This window comes from Polistes fuscatus, unplaced genomic scaffold, assembly GCF_010416935.1.
Source record: "Polistes fuscatus isolate 324 unplaced genomic scaffold, CU_Pfus_HIC Scaffold17, whole genome shotgun sequence".
In the NCBI taxonomy this organism is placed as follows: Eukaryota; Metazoa; Arthropoda; class Insecta; order Hymenoptera; family Vespidae; genus Polistes; species Polistes fuscatus.
Genome location: NW_025113075.1, coordinates 513,843 through 532,355, shown reverse-complemented (window position 1 = coordinate 532,355; position 18,513 = coordinate 513,843). Strand labels below are relative to the sequence as shown.

The following is an 18,513-nucleotide window of genomic DNA, read 5'->3' as shown; positions in this document are numbered from 1 at the left end:
TGCGTGAATGTAAATAAGAACAAAATTTGCATTATATATATCTTTTAGATAAAGTTTTATCTAGTCGTTTGAACTACGACTGAAACAAACCTCGTTTAATTTACTGTATCATTTAAAAAGGTATGGCAAATGGATAGTAAGGACTGGCCTCGGATCTGAAAAATTACAAATCAAATAGTAATACGTAATACGTAATAATATTAATACATGTAAATATGAACAAAATAAATTTACCCCGTCATCGGGCAGATTCTTCCATTACAATCAAAAGTGTCAATGTAGGCAATATCCTCGGACGTAAGTTTGAAATCAAAAATATTACTATTTTCGATGATACGTGATTTAGTTACAGATTTTGGAATAACCACATGTCCACGATCCAACTAAAATATACAAAGTAATATATTTGTTTGTTTTACAATTATTAAAGAAACAAAAGATCGAGTACAACAAACTTACTTGATAGCGCAAAAGAATCTGTGCTGTTGTCTTATTATATTTTTCTGCAAGTTCGATTAACTTAATATCATCCAATAATTTAGGGTCATCTGGCTTGGCCCATGGTCTATCGGGCGACCCCAAAGGACTATAAGCGGTAATGACAATTTCTTTTTCTTTACAGAAATCAGACAATTTTTTTTGAGTTAAATATGGATGACATTCGATCTGACAAAAAAATATTTCAATTATTAACAATCTCAAATATTAACTTCTTTACATAATTAATAAAAAATTCAACGTACTTGATTGGTTACTGGTTTAACAGTACAATTGTTAAGTAATCTAGTAATCTGTTCCGAATTAAAGTTACTGACACCGATGTTCTTAGTTAATCCTTTTTTTAATACACCTTCCATACCTTTCCATGTGTCAACATAATCAACATCGCTAAACTCAGGATTACCATCAGGTTTTCTTGGAAATAAATCATCCCCTTCCTTGAAAGCGATAGGCCAATGAACTAAATAAAGATCTAAGTACTCCAGACCAAGATTGCTTAATGTAGTCTTAAGCGCAGGCTCGACTAAATCAGTTTTGTGATAGGTATTCCAAAGTTTACTAGTAATGAATAAATCTTTTCTAGTGACAACTCCTTCATCGATCTTGGCTTTGATCGCTTCTCCAACTTCTTTTTCATTACCATAGACGTGAGCACAATCAATGTGCCGATAACCAGCATCTATAGCATCCTTTACAGCTTGAGTAACTTCTCCAGGTTTTGACTACGAAAAAATTTTAATGTTATGACTTACATGAAGAGCGTAATAAAAAGTATGCAGTAAAACTTCAGATAGGAATTCATCATAGACAAGAAAAATAGGTTGACTCAGCATGAGTCTTTAAATATTTCATTTCTGAACTGCAGAACTTTCAAGTATATTCCTAGCGTATTCTTAATTATGATTATTTAATAGATATAAAATAAACATTCATTTTTCATATTTGAATGACGTTTCAAAATTCCTAACATAATGCATATATTGTCTATATAATTATATTTAATTATATTATATAAAATTAATAAATTGATTTCTTCCTCTTAGAATTTATTAGAACGTTTGAAAATATAAATACATCTAACGTTGATTATTCCAATTCTAAGATAACTAGTTTTTTTCTAAATACAAATCCGTAATCATTAAATAATATATTTTTTTTCTTTGCTTTCGTATTTATAATTACAGTTTATCAGAAAATTAAATTTAATCGCAATAATAATCGTTCGATAATTTGATTATGTAGTCTTTTGGCTTGTGATAAAAGTGACCTTGAGTGAGTCATGTCTACCATAAGAAAATCTTATTTATTTGATTAGATGTATTTAGATATAAATATATTATCATATATAGATAAATATATATATATATTATTATCATACATATATAGTATACTACTAAGAAATATGAATAAAATATATTTTATGTTTAACGGTTCGAATTATTCATGTTAGAAAAAGTATAATAATAATAATATATTGTAAATTGTATAAAGATAAAGAGAATTCATTTCGTGATAACGTACCTTCCATGTACCCAATCCAAATTGAGGAACAGTATTACCGTTGTAAAATTTAATATTTGGTATATTTAAAACCATTTTTCTTTTGTATTATTTTAATTGAAAAATATCTCTATTCTTTTACGAAACTATTCGATGTAGAAAATACTAAATGAGTTGAAGGATTTTCGACTGTATAAACTGTGTACGATATCAACGACAGAATTTTCTGCGCGAAAATACGAATAACGAGTAAAGCGCAGCGGTATTGCGTGTTGTATTTATAAACGATCTGATTTAGATCTCCCCACTCTTCCGATTTGCAATATCCCCCCCACACTCAACTTCCCAATTATAATCCCATGCTTTAATATTATATGGAGCAAACATTATTTTAAAACATAAACATTATTTTATTTAAAACCATAACTACTGCAACCAATTAAAATGATTAATATAACTTCTTTTTAAATGTTAAGAGTCGATTATAGTAATTTTCAAAATTGAATCAAATTAAATTTGATTCCACGAATTTAGTATCAAGGAATAAAATCATTTTATTTCCTAATCTAGTATTAGGATGCTAGAACGTTTAATTGTATGATCTCATTTACAAAATTGGAAATTAATTAGTAAAGATTTCGTATTTTAATTAGTAAAGATGATCATTAAATTTGTATAAATTTTAAACTAGTTTTTAAGTTAAATTAAATTTGAAACTAAAACCTAGTTTTTAATTTAAATACAAAAGTATTCGTTTTAATGATTCAGGTTTAAACAAAAAATGTATAATGTATAATACAATGATGAGTATATGAGTAATCTGTTATGTAATAGTCATTTTCCTGCTTATCACACGTTAGATATTGCGTATAAAGATTTCTTTGTGCATTATAGACTAACGTATAACAGAGAAGCTAAATTCTTCTGAGGAGAAGATAGCAGTATGGAAAAGTACAGAACGGATGCTGCTGCCAATGGTAGTAACGAATAGCTATTAGAAGAATCCTACAATGCCAGTAGGAGCGGCAAACCATCAAAGGATTTTATCCTTTACTACTGTCAATGTAATATATGTATGAGTGTATTAGGGAACCCTCCTTTAGTCCATTTCATATTAAAGTGGAAGGAATCAAGGTCACCATCATATATTTTGGTATACTCCTTTCTTCAAGATGGTACAAGTTAAACACTTATTTTTTAAATAAATAAAAATTATATTATATATGTATTAAATAATTGTTAATAATTTGTATGCATATTTATATTAATATTAAATACGGTCAAGAGTAATCATTATTGATTTTTTGAAATTTTCTTTTACGATAATAATAATTATAAATATTGTTTTATTATTGTTTGAAAATTGTTAATACTTGACGAAAGTACAATAGAAAAGTGAATAATATTTTACATAACAATTAAAAAAGATAGGTACAAAAACTGCTGTTTATATGACGCTCGTAATTGTTTAAAAGTATTTTTAAAAATTTTATCAACGTTTGTAATTGTGTGGGTGTGTGTGCGTGTTTCAAATTGTTTTAAAAATATTTTACGAATTAATATCATTCAAACGTAATCATAAAAATCCTACAGAATACACAAACGTGTAAAAATTTCATTTCTACGTGACTTTTCGAACAATCATTTGCTTTATTTTCTTACAAAAAATAATACTGCAAAACTTGTTTAATCATTTAACGTGTAATATCAGTAGTAACAAAAAAGCGATAAAAATAAAAATATCGTTTTTATTTTATCATGTTTTAACGTTAAAAATAAAAATTTATGTCGATAACAAAGAACATGATTAATGGTCATATTTTTTTTTACATTTTCTTAGTTGCAATTGTTTATCAGCAGTTTTAATTATTCGAAGAATAATGTCATTTTCGTTAATGATTTTGAATGCATTTCAACTATCAAACTTCGATTAGATATGAAACATTCTTGCTGTTACATTTACAGAACAGGAAACAATGGAAAGTACCCACCATTGGTACGATTTTATTACGAATAAATTTGTCTCTGTCTCTCTTGATTTATTAAGAACAAAGACATTGCCCTTGTTCACGTTAGTAAGAGACGGAAGAAGGGGGGATTAGACAGTAAGAGGGAGAATGGATAATTTGGCAAGTTGATTGATGAAATCATCCTTGAAAAGGGTTCTCACATCGTTCTTTCACTCTGAGAATCTAACATATAAATCATGTATTTCATTCAATTCATTTTTTTAAATAATAATTCGTGTACTTATATGTTGCAGTAAAAACTTGAAGCATAGTTAATGTAGAGAATATGAAAATGTAAATAATCAATTTGATATTATCTTAAATGATAAATAAAACAATATTTATAATTATAATTTTTATAAAGTCATTTGATTCATTGCTATATATTAAGTGTTAATGACTTTATATAACATATTATCCTTAATTTTTATATTATACCTTTTACTTGATTATAAAATGAAATTAAAAAATAACTTACAAATCATATATTAATGACCTCGAAAACAAGATATTAAAATTAATTAATATATTGGCAGAGCTCTCTCTGTAAAGAAATCATATCTCTCTATATTCCATGAACTTTAAAATGGAATAGAAAATGGAAAATATTTGTGACCTTGTACTCTGAAAGGAAAAATGAAACAGAAATATATTAATGAATCAATACATTGGTAGAGAAGTTTATATTTTATATAATTTAAGATATTTTATATTTACTCTGCAGATGGTGCTACTCTTTCACCAGTACCAATCTCTTTTATAGCAGTCATTTCATCCGTTGTCAGTTCGAAATCAAATATTTCCATGTTTTCTTTAATTCTACTTTTAGTTATAGATTTAGCAATTACTGCAGCACCTTGTTGATACTAAAATATTAATTAATCTTTCAACTTACACTTATATCAACACGTTTAAGTGTTAAAATATTAACAAGCAATAGTAAACTTACAACATATCGAAGCGCTATTTGTGCTGCAGTTTTTTTATATTTTTCAGCTATTTTAAGAATTACTGGATTATCCAAAGAATTTTTAATACCTAATCTATTTCCAGGTCTTCCAAGAGGCGAATAACCACTCACTACGATATTATACTTTTTGCAAAAGTTAATTAAATTTTCTTGATTAAGATTTACACTAACTTCGATCTAAAAAATGATAAAAATTTAATGAATTATGAAAAACGAAAAAATTTCATAGTAAATAATATATCGATACATACTTGATTATTTACAGGAATAAATTTAGCAGATTTCACCAATCGGGCTATTTGTTCAGAGTTAAAATTACTGACTCCGATACTATGAGTTAATCCTTGTTGAACGCATTCTTCCATTCCTCTCCATGTTTCAAGATAATCGGTATCTGATAATAAAAGCTTACCATCTTTGTCTTTAGGTATTAATACGTCTCCTTCCTTAAGAAAGGAACGAACGAAATGTTTTAGTTAACATAATTATTATATTTGTAATATAATATTTAAATTTTATATACTCTCTTACTTGATAAGCGAATGGCCAATGAATTAAATATAGATCAATGTAAGTCAAACCAAGATTTTCTAAAGATTGTTTACAAGTTGCAACTACACTCTTTTCCTTGTGACGATTATTCCACAGCTATGACACAAATAGAATAAAATAGAATTGGTAAACCAAAATGTACATTTCTGTACATTTGTTACTTTTGTTTTAATTATTTTTTCTAAAATTTTACCTTTGTAGTAATAAAAAGCTCTTCTCTTGTAACAGTTTTATCTTTGATTTTTGCTTGTATCGCAGCACCAATTTCTTTTTCATTTTCATAAAAGAAAGCTGTATCGATGTGACGGTATCCAAGATCAATAGCATCCATAACAGCTTTTTCTACTTCTCCCGGTTGAGACTGTTTTTTAAATAAATTATAATTAATAAGATAATGTTTCAGCGATTCAAATATCTCGTACAAGATGGTAGCGAAATCTAACCTAATTTAATTGGAAACATATATTGTATAATATATGATATTAATATCTCACCAAATAAGTTCCTAAAGCAAGCATCGGCATTTTATATCCATTTGCAAGCATTGTAGAAGGAATTTCAGCCATTTTTCAATGAACCTCAACAAACTTTTAATTGATGTATTTAACAGTATGCAGTTTCACAGCTATCTTCAATCTGCATTATCTATCATTCTCGTGTCTGCTATTTATCAAAGAGGTGTTATATAACAATTTAGTAGATATAAGATACAAATATAAAAAAATATCGATAATCATCTTACCATGTCAATGATTAGGTTATTTTAAACTACAAAATATAAATAAAAAAGATCTGCTATACCAGTATCGGATGATGTCTTTTTCTTTTATTATTATTTTTAATTTTTAGCTTAGTAAATTTATAAAATAATCAAGATAAAGATAAGATTTACTAAAAAAAATGTATAGATATAAAATAAATACCAGTTGCAAAAAATGGTATGATTAAAACTAAGATTGATAATAATATATATATATATATATATATATACTATATATATACTGATAATAACAATATCATTTATTGATTATAATAAAATAAATCATATAAACAAAAATATATAAAATAAAATGTGTTTAAAATTCTACATTAAATGGATAATCCTTGTGTTTCTCGTACCTACAAAAATATATTTTTAAAATAATTATTAAAAGAATATATTTTTTAATAATAAACTTACTCTTTAGCTGAACAAACTCTTATGCCACAATCAAATTTATCAATAATCGCTATTTCCTTGGGAGTAAGTTTAAAATCAAAAATGTTAATATTCTCTTGAATGCGATTTTTAGATGCAGATTTAGGTATCGGAATGGTACCAATATCAACCTAGAAAATAATATTTAAATTTAAACAAATATTTAAATAATAAGTTTCTTTTAATGGTAGATAAATATATCAATTTAAATACCAAATATCTGAGTATAACTTGTGCCGGCGTCTTTCCATATTTCTTAGCAATTTCTTCAGTCTGATTGATGTTAATTTGTGGATCGTCAGATTTTGCCCAAGGACGCATAGGCGAACCTAAAGGACTATATGCTGTAATAGCTATGTTACGTGCTGCACAAAATTCTCTTAATTTCTTTTGATTCAAATTAATATGACATTCGACTTGATTTATTACTGGTTTTATGGTTGCTATTAAAAATATACGGTCAATTTGAATTGAGTTGAAGTTACTAAGTCCAATGCTTTTGGTTAATCCTAATTTAACGCATTCTTCCATGCCTTTCCATGTTCCAGTATAATCAGTATGTCCATACTTAGGATTACCTTTCTCATCGACTGGCCAAAGTCCTTCTGCATCATCCTAAAACAAAATGTAACAGTTTAATTAAAATTGTGATCGATATCTACCAATAATATAGAAATGTTAAGTAAAATATTTGTCTTACCGCGTAAGACACAGGCCAGTGTATAAGATATAAATCAATGTAATCAAAACCAAAATTTTTCACCGACTGTTTACATGCAGGTACAACTTTTTCTTTTTTATGCATTGTATTCCATAGCTGTAATACCAAAAGTTAATAAATAATATTTAAGTATGAGAAACTTTATATCAAAATATACCTTCGTTGTAATATAAAGATCTTCTCTTTTAACGACGCCTTCAGCAATTTTTTCTCTCAAAGCTTTCCCTATCACTGCTTCATTTTCATATATATAAGCACAATCAAAGTGTCTATATCCAGCATCGACTGCATCTTTAATTGCTTGTTCGACTACTTTTGGATCATCCTGTTATAAACCAAAAGTAAAACAATTTCAACAATACACATGTTTACTTTTAAAATTAGATTAATATTTTAATTTTAATGTAAAGATATTTACACCGCCTTGCCAAGTACCAAGTCCAAGTACTGGAATTTTTGTACCATCGTTCAAAGTCACAGTTGGTGCTACTCCTGGTGCTGCTTTTGCTGCTGCTGCCATGCTTGTCGATCGATGAGATTACAATGATTATCAATTTGAAATTATTGTCTAAAAGATTATTTCAAATTTATCTATGTAAAAGGTGAATCAATAAATATTACTATCTAAAATAATCTGTCACGTACCAATTGTATTAAAAAAATCATTTTAATGAACGATATAGCATAAAATTGATTTATTTTTTACAATACAAGATCATCTTGAAAGAAGTTAAGGCCAATGCATTTTTATTTGGTTATTAATTTTTATTATATACCACGTTACCGATAGAGGGACGAATTAAAAACTAATATAAAATAATTGATTCACCATGTATATATATATATACAAGGTGTCCCATAATTAAATTATCAAACTTTTTCAATAAATTTTCAAAATATTGCATAAGTTTGATCTTTTATATTTAAAACACATTGTACATAGATAGATTTTTATATTTTTAAAAATAAACTGCGATAATTGAAGTGTTGTTTCAAGTTACATTATATGTTTAGATAATTACGCAACAAGTGTTTTTTGCGATGTTATCTGATACATATAAGCAAGTAAATAGTAATCTATATATATATATATTTATACACATCCGATGTCGAATAAAAGTATTGATAGAAATAAAATGTTTCTATAACATTTTTTTTATAATCTATAAATAATATATGATTTCTCATTTAAGATTTTTTTAAATAAAATATATTTTATGTAAATCAACACTTTTAAAATTTGTTTACTTGAGCTAATACCATTTTTATCCATTATTATTAACTATTGAAAATTTATTTCTCTTATTCTTTTTGTTATTAATATTTTGTATTAGTAATAAAAAGCTTGAAATATTATTTTCAAAGAAATATAGAATATTTATCATACCTGATTTATGCGAGGATAAAATAATTTCCGTTTATGTAACGACTTCGTGCAGAATACTACAAAACAACGTTGTTCACAATAAAATGATGGAAGAACCGATGTTCTTACTAAATATGTATATTTATTGGAAGATGTATATAGATGTATATTTATTGGACGATGTATATAAACGTATATGTATACATGTATAGACGCGTAATAAATCCTATGACCAATTATATCGTGTATCAGTATCAGTATCAGTATGGTAATAGTATCAAAAGTTAAAATGAATGAAAACACCTTATATAATATTTAATCGTTAATTTTAGATGGAAATAAAAAAAATATATATATCAAATTTACAAAATTATGCATGATATTTGTTATTTTTTGTTTACTTATATAGGCATATATTTACATATGTAATGATAAAGTCTTGATTATTGTAAGAGTATTTCTATTTTTATATATAAAACATTTGTACATTATTCATTTATTGTAATAAAAATAATTACACATATGGATGTTTGAATTTAGTCATTTAAAATAATGACGAGTCTTATATTTATGATTTCATTATAATATTTTTTCTTTATTATCAATATATCTCACTTTATGTTTTCTCATTTTTCAATTAATTTACTTTTTTTCTTGGTTAAAAAAAACGTTTTAATTTAATTGTTATTCATTTTAGCACGCGTAAGAGGACCCCAATTTTCGACTGGATTTTCTGGGAACCTTAATAGCCCAGTTCGTCGAGAAATTGGATTAGCTTCTGAATGTAACGCAAATGATACATTTAGTTTCATTGGAGAATCCAAAATATTTAATGCTGGATGATTAGTTGGCACATTTTCCATTGGCCTTTTAGCAGGATGAAGTTTTTCCCATGCACGTACAATATCCCATATGACATCGGTGGGGGCATCGGTTTTGATAGAGAATTTACTTGCATGAGAATATGATACTTTATATCCAGCATTTAATAATGCAGATCTGAATAATATCATTGGTGGTGTAATGCATTTGACCAGGGACATTATGCGGTTAAGGGTATAATACAAAGGTATATCTAATTCTTCGTTTATCATAGTCAGTACCCCTTTTATTCGTTTTCTCGTTTTTAATTTCATATTATCTATATTATGCAATAATCGAGAAACAAATGTTTGGTCGTGCAAGGATGCTATCCAAATAGGACCAGCAACGTAATGTTCGCTCTTGCAATGTTTACAATTTTTATCGGAAATTAAATGAGACCTAGAAAATTTATTAGAGTTTATCTTCATTATAGGTTGAATAGTGAAACTTTCGCAACTTTTACATTGATATACCAATCCTGTTTTACTAGCATTATCTTTACATTTTAATTGGCTCCCAATAACTTTTACAAATACTCTTATATAAAAATCTACGCTGACCGATAATAACGGTACTATATAACGACCATGACGCCCCGCATGAGATGCAATATGTTGTAACAAAATTCTTAATGCCATTTCGTGACAGGCTTTAGTTTTAAGAGAGATAGCGCCATATTTGACGTAACAAGTTTCCGGTGTGTTACCAGCTAACACAGCCATATCTGTTGCCGTAACTAAAAGTATGCCACCATTTATTACGCATTGTACCGCAGCATCTAGAAAGGTCGAAGGACAACCATAAGGATCTAAATCAACGGCATGGAAACCTTTTCTTTTGTTTTGGTACATGACCATGATTGCATCTTCTTGACTTGGCTTTACTATATTTTCCACCCCGTTGTGTCGAATGTTTTCTTTCATTGCTTTTACAGCTTCCTTCGAAAGATCATTAGCTATTATTTCTTTTATACCTTTTATTTCTTTGGCATATCTAATGCTACGCAAACCAGTTGCTGACAATGCTTCTAATATAGTAATACCATCGTTCTTAAAACATGATCCATCGTTTGAATTTTTCACTCCGTCACACTTGACATTTATCTCTTCGTTTAGTTCTCGCAGATCTTCAGCAAAGAGCGACAGTACAGCTATACTGAGATCTCTATTGAATTCTTGTGCCGGATTATAAAATACATTTTTAGAAATTACCAATAATTCAGCTTCTCCTTCTTTTATAGGTTTCTCGGTTTCCAGTTTAGCTTTCTTCGTCGCCTGTTCACCATCCATATTAAACGGAAAGAAATACGTGATAACCTGAAAATATATATTTTTTCATTATATAAAATCAAATATAAAACAATTTCTACAACAATACATACACCTATTTATAATCATCTCACAATTTTGATTTTTTTTCTAGTATTTAGTAAATTAATTAGACAAAAGTGAACAAAAGTAAATTTAATAGAATTCTCATTGTAAATGTAATTAATAAATGTAAGATTTGTTGGAAACAATCTGTCTCATGCATAGTACAATTAGTTCAGAAATAATTTGCATTCAATTGTGAGATATGTTTAATATATAAAATAAAATAAAGTAATTAATCATTTAATAATCATACGTAAATATTTTCCTTACCGTCTGCTCGTTTCCTATCCAGCGTAATATTTGCGAGGTTAGGGTGTCAATATCGATACTGATTGAGCTAGTTTGTGATTGGATGAAAAAAATCGATTGTACGATATCGATATTCGCCTAATTTAAATGTGATTATCTATCGCTTATTTAAAAATGTCATTTAAATTTAATTTTAATTTCAATTTCATTCTCAATTTTAATTTCATTTAAAGATTTTAAACGTAACGCGCAATACTTATTTATAAGATAAGATAGATGAAAATAGAATGATGGAAAAATCCAAGCGATTATCGATAAATTGATAAGAAATACTGTCTACGTTTTATTCTATGAGATTTCCAAGAGAAAATATTGTCATTTAAAAATAAATAATTATTGAAAGATTAATTTTAGTTAAATAATTAAATACGTATCTTAAATATTTGTTTAAATAAAGAATCCAAATAAACAAACATTGGCACGTGGGTAACACCAGAAGCACCACATTCTTCGTGATCCCAATAGAAGCAGCGTATTGCCATTTTTATAATTGTTAGCATAAAATAAATATTCGGTATTATTGTAATCAGTAATTTTGATGTTCCATATTGTTCATTTGTTAAATAATTCGTTCAAAAATAGTTAAAAATGTAAAAACAAATTGATTTAAATATAATTTAAAGACATTAGCGCATGATGCGGAAGTTTCGCAGCTTCCGCAACATAAAGGAATCAAAGTTCTGTTAGGGTTGTAGGTGGGGATATCGTTCTAGATGGAGTCAGCGATGGTTGTTCAGTCTCGTTCTTAGCCTCCTCTTGGCTGGAATCGCGCGAATGAACTATAGTCCGGTATTTAATCGATGTTACTACGAAAAGTTACGCGTACCCTAACGTAATACAAAGAAAGATTGTGAAAATTGATTCTTGTAAAACCAAAAAGAAAAAATAGCAATACCGTATAGATAATATACAAACAATTTTTTCATTTTCATTTAATCGAAGAAAGGAAGATTAAAAAGGTGAAACAATCATTAATGCGTATTTCTTTTCACTAATCTTTTCAAATATGATAATCTAACACGTTCTACACATACACACGTACACCCACGCAAATGTACACATAGAATCTTTTTTCAGAACTGCAGTCATCCGCAAATAGACGATCACGTAAATAGTCAAAGATAAAATTCTTACTGACGTTATTTATAATATGCATAGTGTTCATTTAGAAAACGCAATATGTAATACACAATGCGAAAGGAAATAACGAACATATTTTTGTTTCTTCCATCTTCGTTATAAAAATTTTTCGAGTAGCTTAGATTAGATACTATTTAATCAGTAAATTCTTTTTCAAGGATACCTTTTCTCTCTTTCTCTCTCTCTCTCGCGAGTTAAGAAAGAAATGTAAAAAAAAATGAAAGAGAGAAAAAAAAAAAGAAGAAGAAATCATTAGATTATTTTAGTATTCGAACAAAAATCTAGGTCAAAAACATTCACATATATCGATACACGCCCTTATTCGTGACACCATTTTACATTGAAAGAAATGTTTTCGTGGAACCTTTAAGAACACGTGATTTTTTATTATTGACAATCTTTGATTTGAAGAAATTTGTATGGTTCGATCGTAGATCGAAAATGAATTGAGTGAATGAATTAATTAAAAGTTTGTTTCATTGATTAAATCAAAAACTGTGAGCTTTTACTTTGGATACCGCTGAGTTTCGAAAAACGGGTTCAAAGATGTACACTTTATCTATCTTTCTTTTTCTCTCTCTCTCTTCTTCTCTCACTTTCTTTCCTTTTCTATTACATGGGAGGGTGGCTGCGTGCTTTCTGCTGGGGTAGATCGATAAAACACATGCGCTCTGAGGGGTACATGCTCCGTTAGGAAAGAGGGGCGTTCAAGAGCTTTCCAACTTGAGCTTTGTATACACACCGATAGAAAAACACAGGACACCAATACAAAGATAGTTCCACATTTTTCCTTTCAAGCGTGTTCATCGTTTAACCGAAGAAGAACAATCAAGCAACCACCCTCCCCAACCCCTATTTTCAAGTCTTACGACCAAAAGTTATTTCTACGAGTTAACCAATTACGTTCGAGTAACTGCATCTCGCTTTGGTAGTACATCCCCAATCGTGTGAAACGGAAAAATGGAAAGATAGAAATAAAGGGGTACTTTCCTAATTAATCTTTCTTGAATATTTTAATCGTTGGAGTCAAATGTTACAAGATTCAAAACGTATAGGACTTTTATCACGATGCGAGCTCTATTTTTATACAATTCTATACGAATTACGTCAGGATTATGTCAAGATTGTGTCAGGATTGCGTCAAAGTTGTATAACAGGGTAATAACTTTGAAAAAAAAAAAAAAACATTTACTGTAACTATAATTTTAAATATTACAATAACGTGATATAACTTTAATTTGAACCCCATTCCATTAAGAATGAAATATTTAATTATTCTTTTATTCTGTGACATCACGATCATTTTTTTTATTCACGATTACTGATAAAGAGAGACAGAGAGACAAAGAAAAAAAGAGAGAGAAATAAAAAGGAATCAACAAGTATGCTGGCAAGTACATCGTTCGATTTCGATGTGCAAGTGTATTACCTAATAACGCGTCACCTTTGATGCTAACCACGTTAACGAACAAACAGTCGTAATCTTTATTTATAGGTGTGAAATAATCTGATACTTAAGCGACCTTCCTGGATGCATCAACTTTTTCTTTTCAGATAAATTTTACAGTGGTTAGGTTTTTTTAATTTGTTACTTTTTCGAATCGGGTAGTTTGCAACGATTTCAATCGGATATACGTCCTGGTGGTTTTTCGAGAACATAATATGCGAAGAACGGGGAAGTAAATACGAGAAATAGAGTTCTATTCTACACACTGTTCTATAGTTTACATTGACATGATTCCACTACATTCATACAGTGTATAAGATAATCAGCTATCCACGGCACAGTTCCCTCGAAAATATCGTTATTCTATAAGCACGTACCCAGACACACATATACGCACATACATGGTTGAAGTTACGAACCGATTCTGAAATTGCATCCTCGTATGATCATTTATTTAAAGAGACGTGTCGTCACTTCGAGGGCTAAACAGCTGTTGTTGTCCTTGATTCGATCATTATGAATATTATTTTTATTCTTTCTTTTTATTTTTTTATTTTGTTTTGTATTATTATATCATAAACGTTTAATTATTCTAATCTAGGAATAATTAAACGTTTAAAATTAACGTTAAAATTTAAATGAGCTCACGCGATAGATAATGATTCGATTGCTTTTCGAAGTGTAAACTTTGTTCATTTTCATGTACCTACTTGTACCTTAAATTAGTTCAAAAGTAAAGTAGATTTGAGAGAAAATGTAACGCGAGTGTTAATGTAAATAGGTTGTTGACGAATGCAACATGCACGAACCTTTCTTCTCTTGATTGCACGCGATAATTTAACGATATCGAATCGATACTGCGACTAATAAAGGAAAGAAGAAAGTTTAAAGATCGTCACTCTTCTATAGATTAAAGGCTTCAGTGATTTTAATCGATAACAAATGAGATAACAAATGAGATATCAAAAATTACAAATTTAACGCGGCCCGATATTGGAACATTATTATAATTGTTAAACAAGTGGATCATTCTTGCTCAATACAAATCTCGAAGAAAATTGATCGAATGTTTTTCTAATTCAAATGATTTTCTTGCCAGTTAAACAATTGTAAGTAAAAAAAAAAAAGAAAAAAAATGGAGGCAGAAAAAAACGGTACTATCGAAAAAGAAAAGAATGAAACGATCAACGAACAAGGAACGGTAGCACCAGTCACAAATGAAGTTGCAAATATGAAGATTGAGGACAGTACAGCGAGTGCAGGAAATTCAACCCCGGGCAGTCCAGCTGCTTCTCCCGCTGGAAGTTTTCTAGCAAATTTCAAAGCTTTCTCGAAATTTGGTGATCCTAAAAGCGACGGCAAATTGATAACTCTTAGTCAAAGTGACAAGTGGATGAAACAGGCTAAAGTTATCGATGGCAAAAAAATTACAACCACGGATACTGGAATTTACTTCAAAAAACACAAGTACGAATTTATAATAATTTTGATAAATATTCAATTAAAAAGAATTTTTTTCTACGAAAACTTTTCTACCAAATTGACAATTAATTAACCTGTTCGATCATTCTCGTAGGTCAACGAAACTGGGGATCGAACAGTACAAGGCCTTCCTCGAGGAACTCGCTAAAAGTAAGAAAGTCGATTTAGCAGAAATGAAAAATAAAATGGCGAATTGTGGAGCACCTGGTGTTACTGGATCAGTCCATGTAAATATAATATATAATAATAGTAACGCGATAATCAATCTATTCGTTATATAAGGATGAATAAAAAGAAATAATTTACAGGCAGGTAAAGCAGCTTCAACAGTGGACCGTTTAACGGACGTGACCAAGTACACTGGTTCCCATAAACAACGTTTCGATGAAAGTGGGAAAGGTAAAGGTATAGCTGGTCGAAAGGATTTACCCGATCAATCAGGATACGTCCAGGGATATCAGAATAAGGACACTTACAATAAAGGTCACTAGCCCAGATACGATTTTTGTTCTCTTATCTTTAACACTACTATATTGTCCCGTCCAGGCAGTATGCACGTAAACGCTTCGTCAGGTTTTTTTCGTAGAAACGTTTCCTTTCTGATGCCTGCGTACGGGTCCCTCACGATGCTTCCTCAAGATCGTTTTATTATTTCATTCTTCGATCGATTACACATTCCGTGAGGAATCCCTTTATCTTATTTCTACCTCTACCTATACCCCTGATCACGAGCACATGGGTCATTTATACCATAAAATAGAAAAAGATCGAAGGATGACAAGAATGTACGACCATTGATCGTTAAGATCCTGGATGATCTTTAAACGAACGATCTCGATAAATAAGAATACCACATTATTATTATTATTATTATTATTATTATTATTATTATTATTATAGAATTCTACCACATTTTCTAATTTAATCTGTCGAATCTTAAAGTACCTAATTACGAAACGTCACGTTTTTACATTATCTAAATGGAAAAGACTTTTGTAATGCTGGATCGATTACTATAGTCTTTCGAAATATAAAACGACGTTTCTGTGATAGTCAGGATGAATATACTTAAATACGAACTCTGTCGATTATGTTGTAGATATTGATCTCCATTTTGAACAATATTTGAAAAATAATATAAAAATTAAAAAGACAAAAATAATGCTAGCATGTTCGAAAAATATCATTCGAAGCCTGATATTGATATATTCAATTTTTCGCCAAGTATTGCATTGTATTTTTATGAGGCAAAAAAAAATATATAAATATATATTAATATATTAAATCACACATATAACAAATATTTTCAGAAAAATCATAATCGCGAATGTTTCTTTCTTCTTTTTTTTTTTTTTATAATGCTTTGAAAATGCTCGGACGAGAATTTTTAGGCGTGTTCTATGTAATCAAATCAAAATAATCAATTAAATAAATAAAAATGAATATGAATAAGGATACAAAAGTTAATGCTAATGCAAACGATATATACGATTTTGTGATATTGCTGATTTTTTTATAAAGAATCTCGTAGAATTTTTGCGAGGGCAAGAATATATTGAAAATTATTAATCAAAGTGTACTTAAAAAGTTATTTAAAACTTGTCGACATAATTGCCTCAGACACCAAAATGCGAGACCAAACGCAAATCTAGTTATGTATTACATTCGATTGTATAAAAATACCTAGTATTCGTACGTTTATGTATTTTGATGTCACTATATATAATATATAAAAATTTATATATTTAATTATATATATATATATATATATATTCTTCATTCGTATGTACCGTGCGTAACGTAGTTACAAATAATGAATTTATTCGGTATATTAATTATTCCGATATTTCCTAAGTTTTCACAATTATTTTCTTTTTTTTAAACACTCTGTATTTCTATTTATATTAAAACAAATAAAAAATACGACAACAGTTTATAATTTTTCTCTTTAAACACAGTTAACACGAATATTTGATTAATTATGTGATATACGGTCGTTCGCACACGCTTACTGTTAAGAACATTATTAAAATAATATGTATCCATATTGTCAACCAATGAGATATAAACAATTATGGAAAAATGTACAATCTTATTGTTTTAAAGTCATCGTAGAACTTCTTAAAGAAAGTTGCATCTCCGTGCGACAAAGGTTCAAATTGAGATAGAATCTGAAAACTTGGGGGGGGATATTTATTTATTTCGAACCATATGAGCCTCTGGGAGCATAAAAATTCAAAAATACCCAAAAATAAGGATCACCCTAAAATATTTATAATAATAGTAATTAATAATTAATAATAATAATAATAGTTCGTCGTATGATTCTCTTCGTCTACATTCTTAAATACTATTTTTACGTATTTACGGTAGATTTAGTCGACACTATTTTTCTTCCTCTCTCTCTCTCTCTCTCTTTAAAAAAAAATATTTTTTTATCAGTATCACGCGAATTCGATGATTACGATAACATATGGAAGAGGATATTGCCATACCCAAGGTGACCTTGATAGTTCTTTCGTGTATGCGATATGTGTGCGTGCATATGTATAGTTGGCAGTGTTTATGTAAGTAAATACACACACGTAGACATATATATAAGTCGTATAAAAATTTATAATAATTCTTACGAACAATATAATATACTTATTTTAACAAGCACTGGCATATTTATAATGTAACATATAGATAACATTACAAAAAGAAAAAAGAATTAAAAATAAAATTAAAATTAAAATTAAAAAAAAAAAAAAAACATTATCGTACGCGTCGGGCAAGAAAGGTGCATTTATAAATATAAAATTATTTAGTCGTGTGCATGTGTAATAAAGAATATAATTAATATTACACGCTATGTTTATAAAAAAAAAACAAAACTCTTCTTCCTATTTTTTTTTTATTTTAATTGTTTTCTCGATTAAAGCTTAACACGGTTATATTTAAATATTTTCATTAATTACGTTGAAAAAGATTGACGAATATTTATTATATTATTGCGATCGTCGTTGATCTAGTTTACGTTAATTGAATACTGAACGAAGTAATTAAATAATCTTATTATTATTATTATTATTATTATTA

General features: G+C 28.5%; 4 protein-coding genes across 9 annotated transcripts; 1 reads left to right on the top strand and 3 right to left on the bottom strand.

Annotated features, from left to right (window-relative positions):
- Nucleotides 1-38: 38 nt before the first annotated feature.
- On the bottom strand, nucleotides 39-6,366 carry LOC122515311. Its single transcript, XM_043632625.1, has 14 exons — nucleotides 6,275-6,366; nucleotides 6,027-6,195; nucleotides 5,726-5,893; nucleotides 5,512-5,628; nucleotides 5,232-5,426; nucleotides 4,960-5,157; nucleotides 4,728-4,876; nucleotides 4,627-4,634; nucleotides 2,168-2,199; nucleotides 2,023-2,106; nucleotides 744-1,223; nucleotides 460-666; nucleotides 235-383; nucleotides 39-155 (listed from the first exon to the last, which is right to left on the bottom strand). The coding sequence occupies exons 2-14, from the start codon at nucleotides 6,096-6,098 to the stop codon at nucleotides 113-115; spliced, it is 1,902 nt and encodes a 633-aa protein (XP_043488560.1). The 5' UTR covers nucleotides 6,099-6,195; nucleotides 6,275-6,366; the 3' UTR covers nucleotides 39-112.
- A 48-nt stretch (nucleotides 6,367-6,414) lies between these two features.
- Nucleotides 6,415-9,138, bottom strand: LOC122515108 (aldo-keto reductase family 1 member B1-like). Of its 3 annotated transcripts, none has more exons than XM_043632306.1 (7): nucleotides 8,839-9,138; nucleotides 7,870-8,019; nucleotides 7,609-7,776; nucleotides 7,431-7,547; nucleotides 6,944-7,345; nucleotides 6,713-6,861; nucleotides 6,415-6,651 (listed from the first exon to the last, which is right to left on the bottom strand). In XM_043632306.1, exons 2-7 carry the CDS (start codon nucleotides 7,969-7,971, stop codon nucleotides 6,609-6,611), a joined length of 981 nt encoding a protein of 326 aa, XP_043488241.1. In that variant the 5' UTR covers nucleotides 7,972-8,019; nucleotides 8,839-9,138; the 3' UTR covers nucleotides 6,415-6,608. The 3 variants fall into 3 exon arrangements, with proteins under 3 accessions (XP_043488241.1, XP_043488239.1, XP_043488240.1); XM_043632304.1 differs by having other exon boundaries at nucleotides 7,870-7,972; XM_043632305.1 differs by lacking the exon at nucleotides 8,839-9,138 and adding an exon at nucleotides 8,097-8,246.
- Nucleotides 9,139-9,471: 333 nt separating this feature from the next.
- LOC122515043 (probable tRNA (guanine(26)-N(2))-dimethyltransferase) lies at nucleotides 9,472-11,959 on the bottom strand. 2 transcript variants are annotated; one of them, XM_043632190.1, is made up of 3 exons: nucleotides 11,325-11,959; nucleotides 10,893-10,997; nucleotides 9,472-10,619 (listed from the first exon to the last, which is right to left on the bottom strand). In XM_043632190.1, exons 2-3 carry the CDS (start codon nucleotides 10,968-10,970, stop codon nucleotides 9,495-9,497), a joined length of 1,203 nt encoding a protein of 400 aa, XP_043488125.1. In that variant the 5' UTR covers nucleotides 10,971-10,997; nucleotides 11,325-11,959; the 3' UTR covers nucleotides 9,472-9,494. The 2 variants fall into 2 exon arrangements, with proteins under 2 accessions (XP_043488125.1, XP_043488124.1); XM_043632189.1 differs by having other exon boundaries at nucleotides 9,472-10,997.
- Nucleotides 11,960-12,143: 184 nt separating this feature from the next.
- Nucleotides 12,144-15,929, top strand: LOC122515044 (tubulin polymerization-promoting protein homolog). 3 transcript variants are annotated; one of them, XM_043632193.1, is made up of 4 exons: nucleotides 12,144-12,322; nucleotides 15,050-15,417; nucleotides 15,527-15,659; nucleotides 15,741-15,929. In XM_043632193.1, the coding sequence occupies exons 2-4, from the start codon at nucleotides 15,086-15,088 to the stop codon at nucleotides 15,921-15,923; spliced, it is 648 nt and encodes a 215-aa protein (XP_043488128.1). In that variant the 5' UTR covers nucleotides 12,144-12,322; nucleotides 15,050-15,085; the 3' UTR covers nucleotides 15,924-15,929. The 3 variants fall into 3 exon arrangements, with proteins under 3 accessions (XP_043488128.1, XP_043488127.1, XP_043488126.1); XM_043632192.1 differs by lacking the exon at nucleotides 12,144-12,322 and adding an exon at nucleotides 13,161-13,485; XM_043632191.1 differs by lacking the exon at nucleotides 12,144-12,322 and having other exon boundaries at nucleotides 14,586-15,417.
- Nucleotides 15,930-18,513: the final 2,584 nt, after the last annotated feature.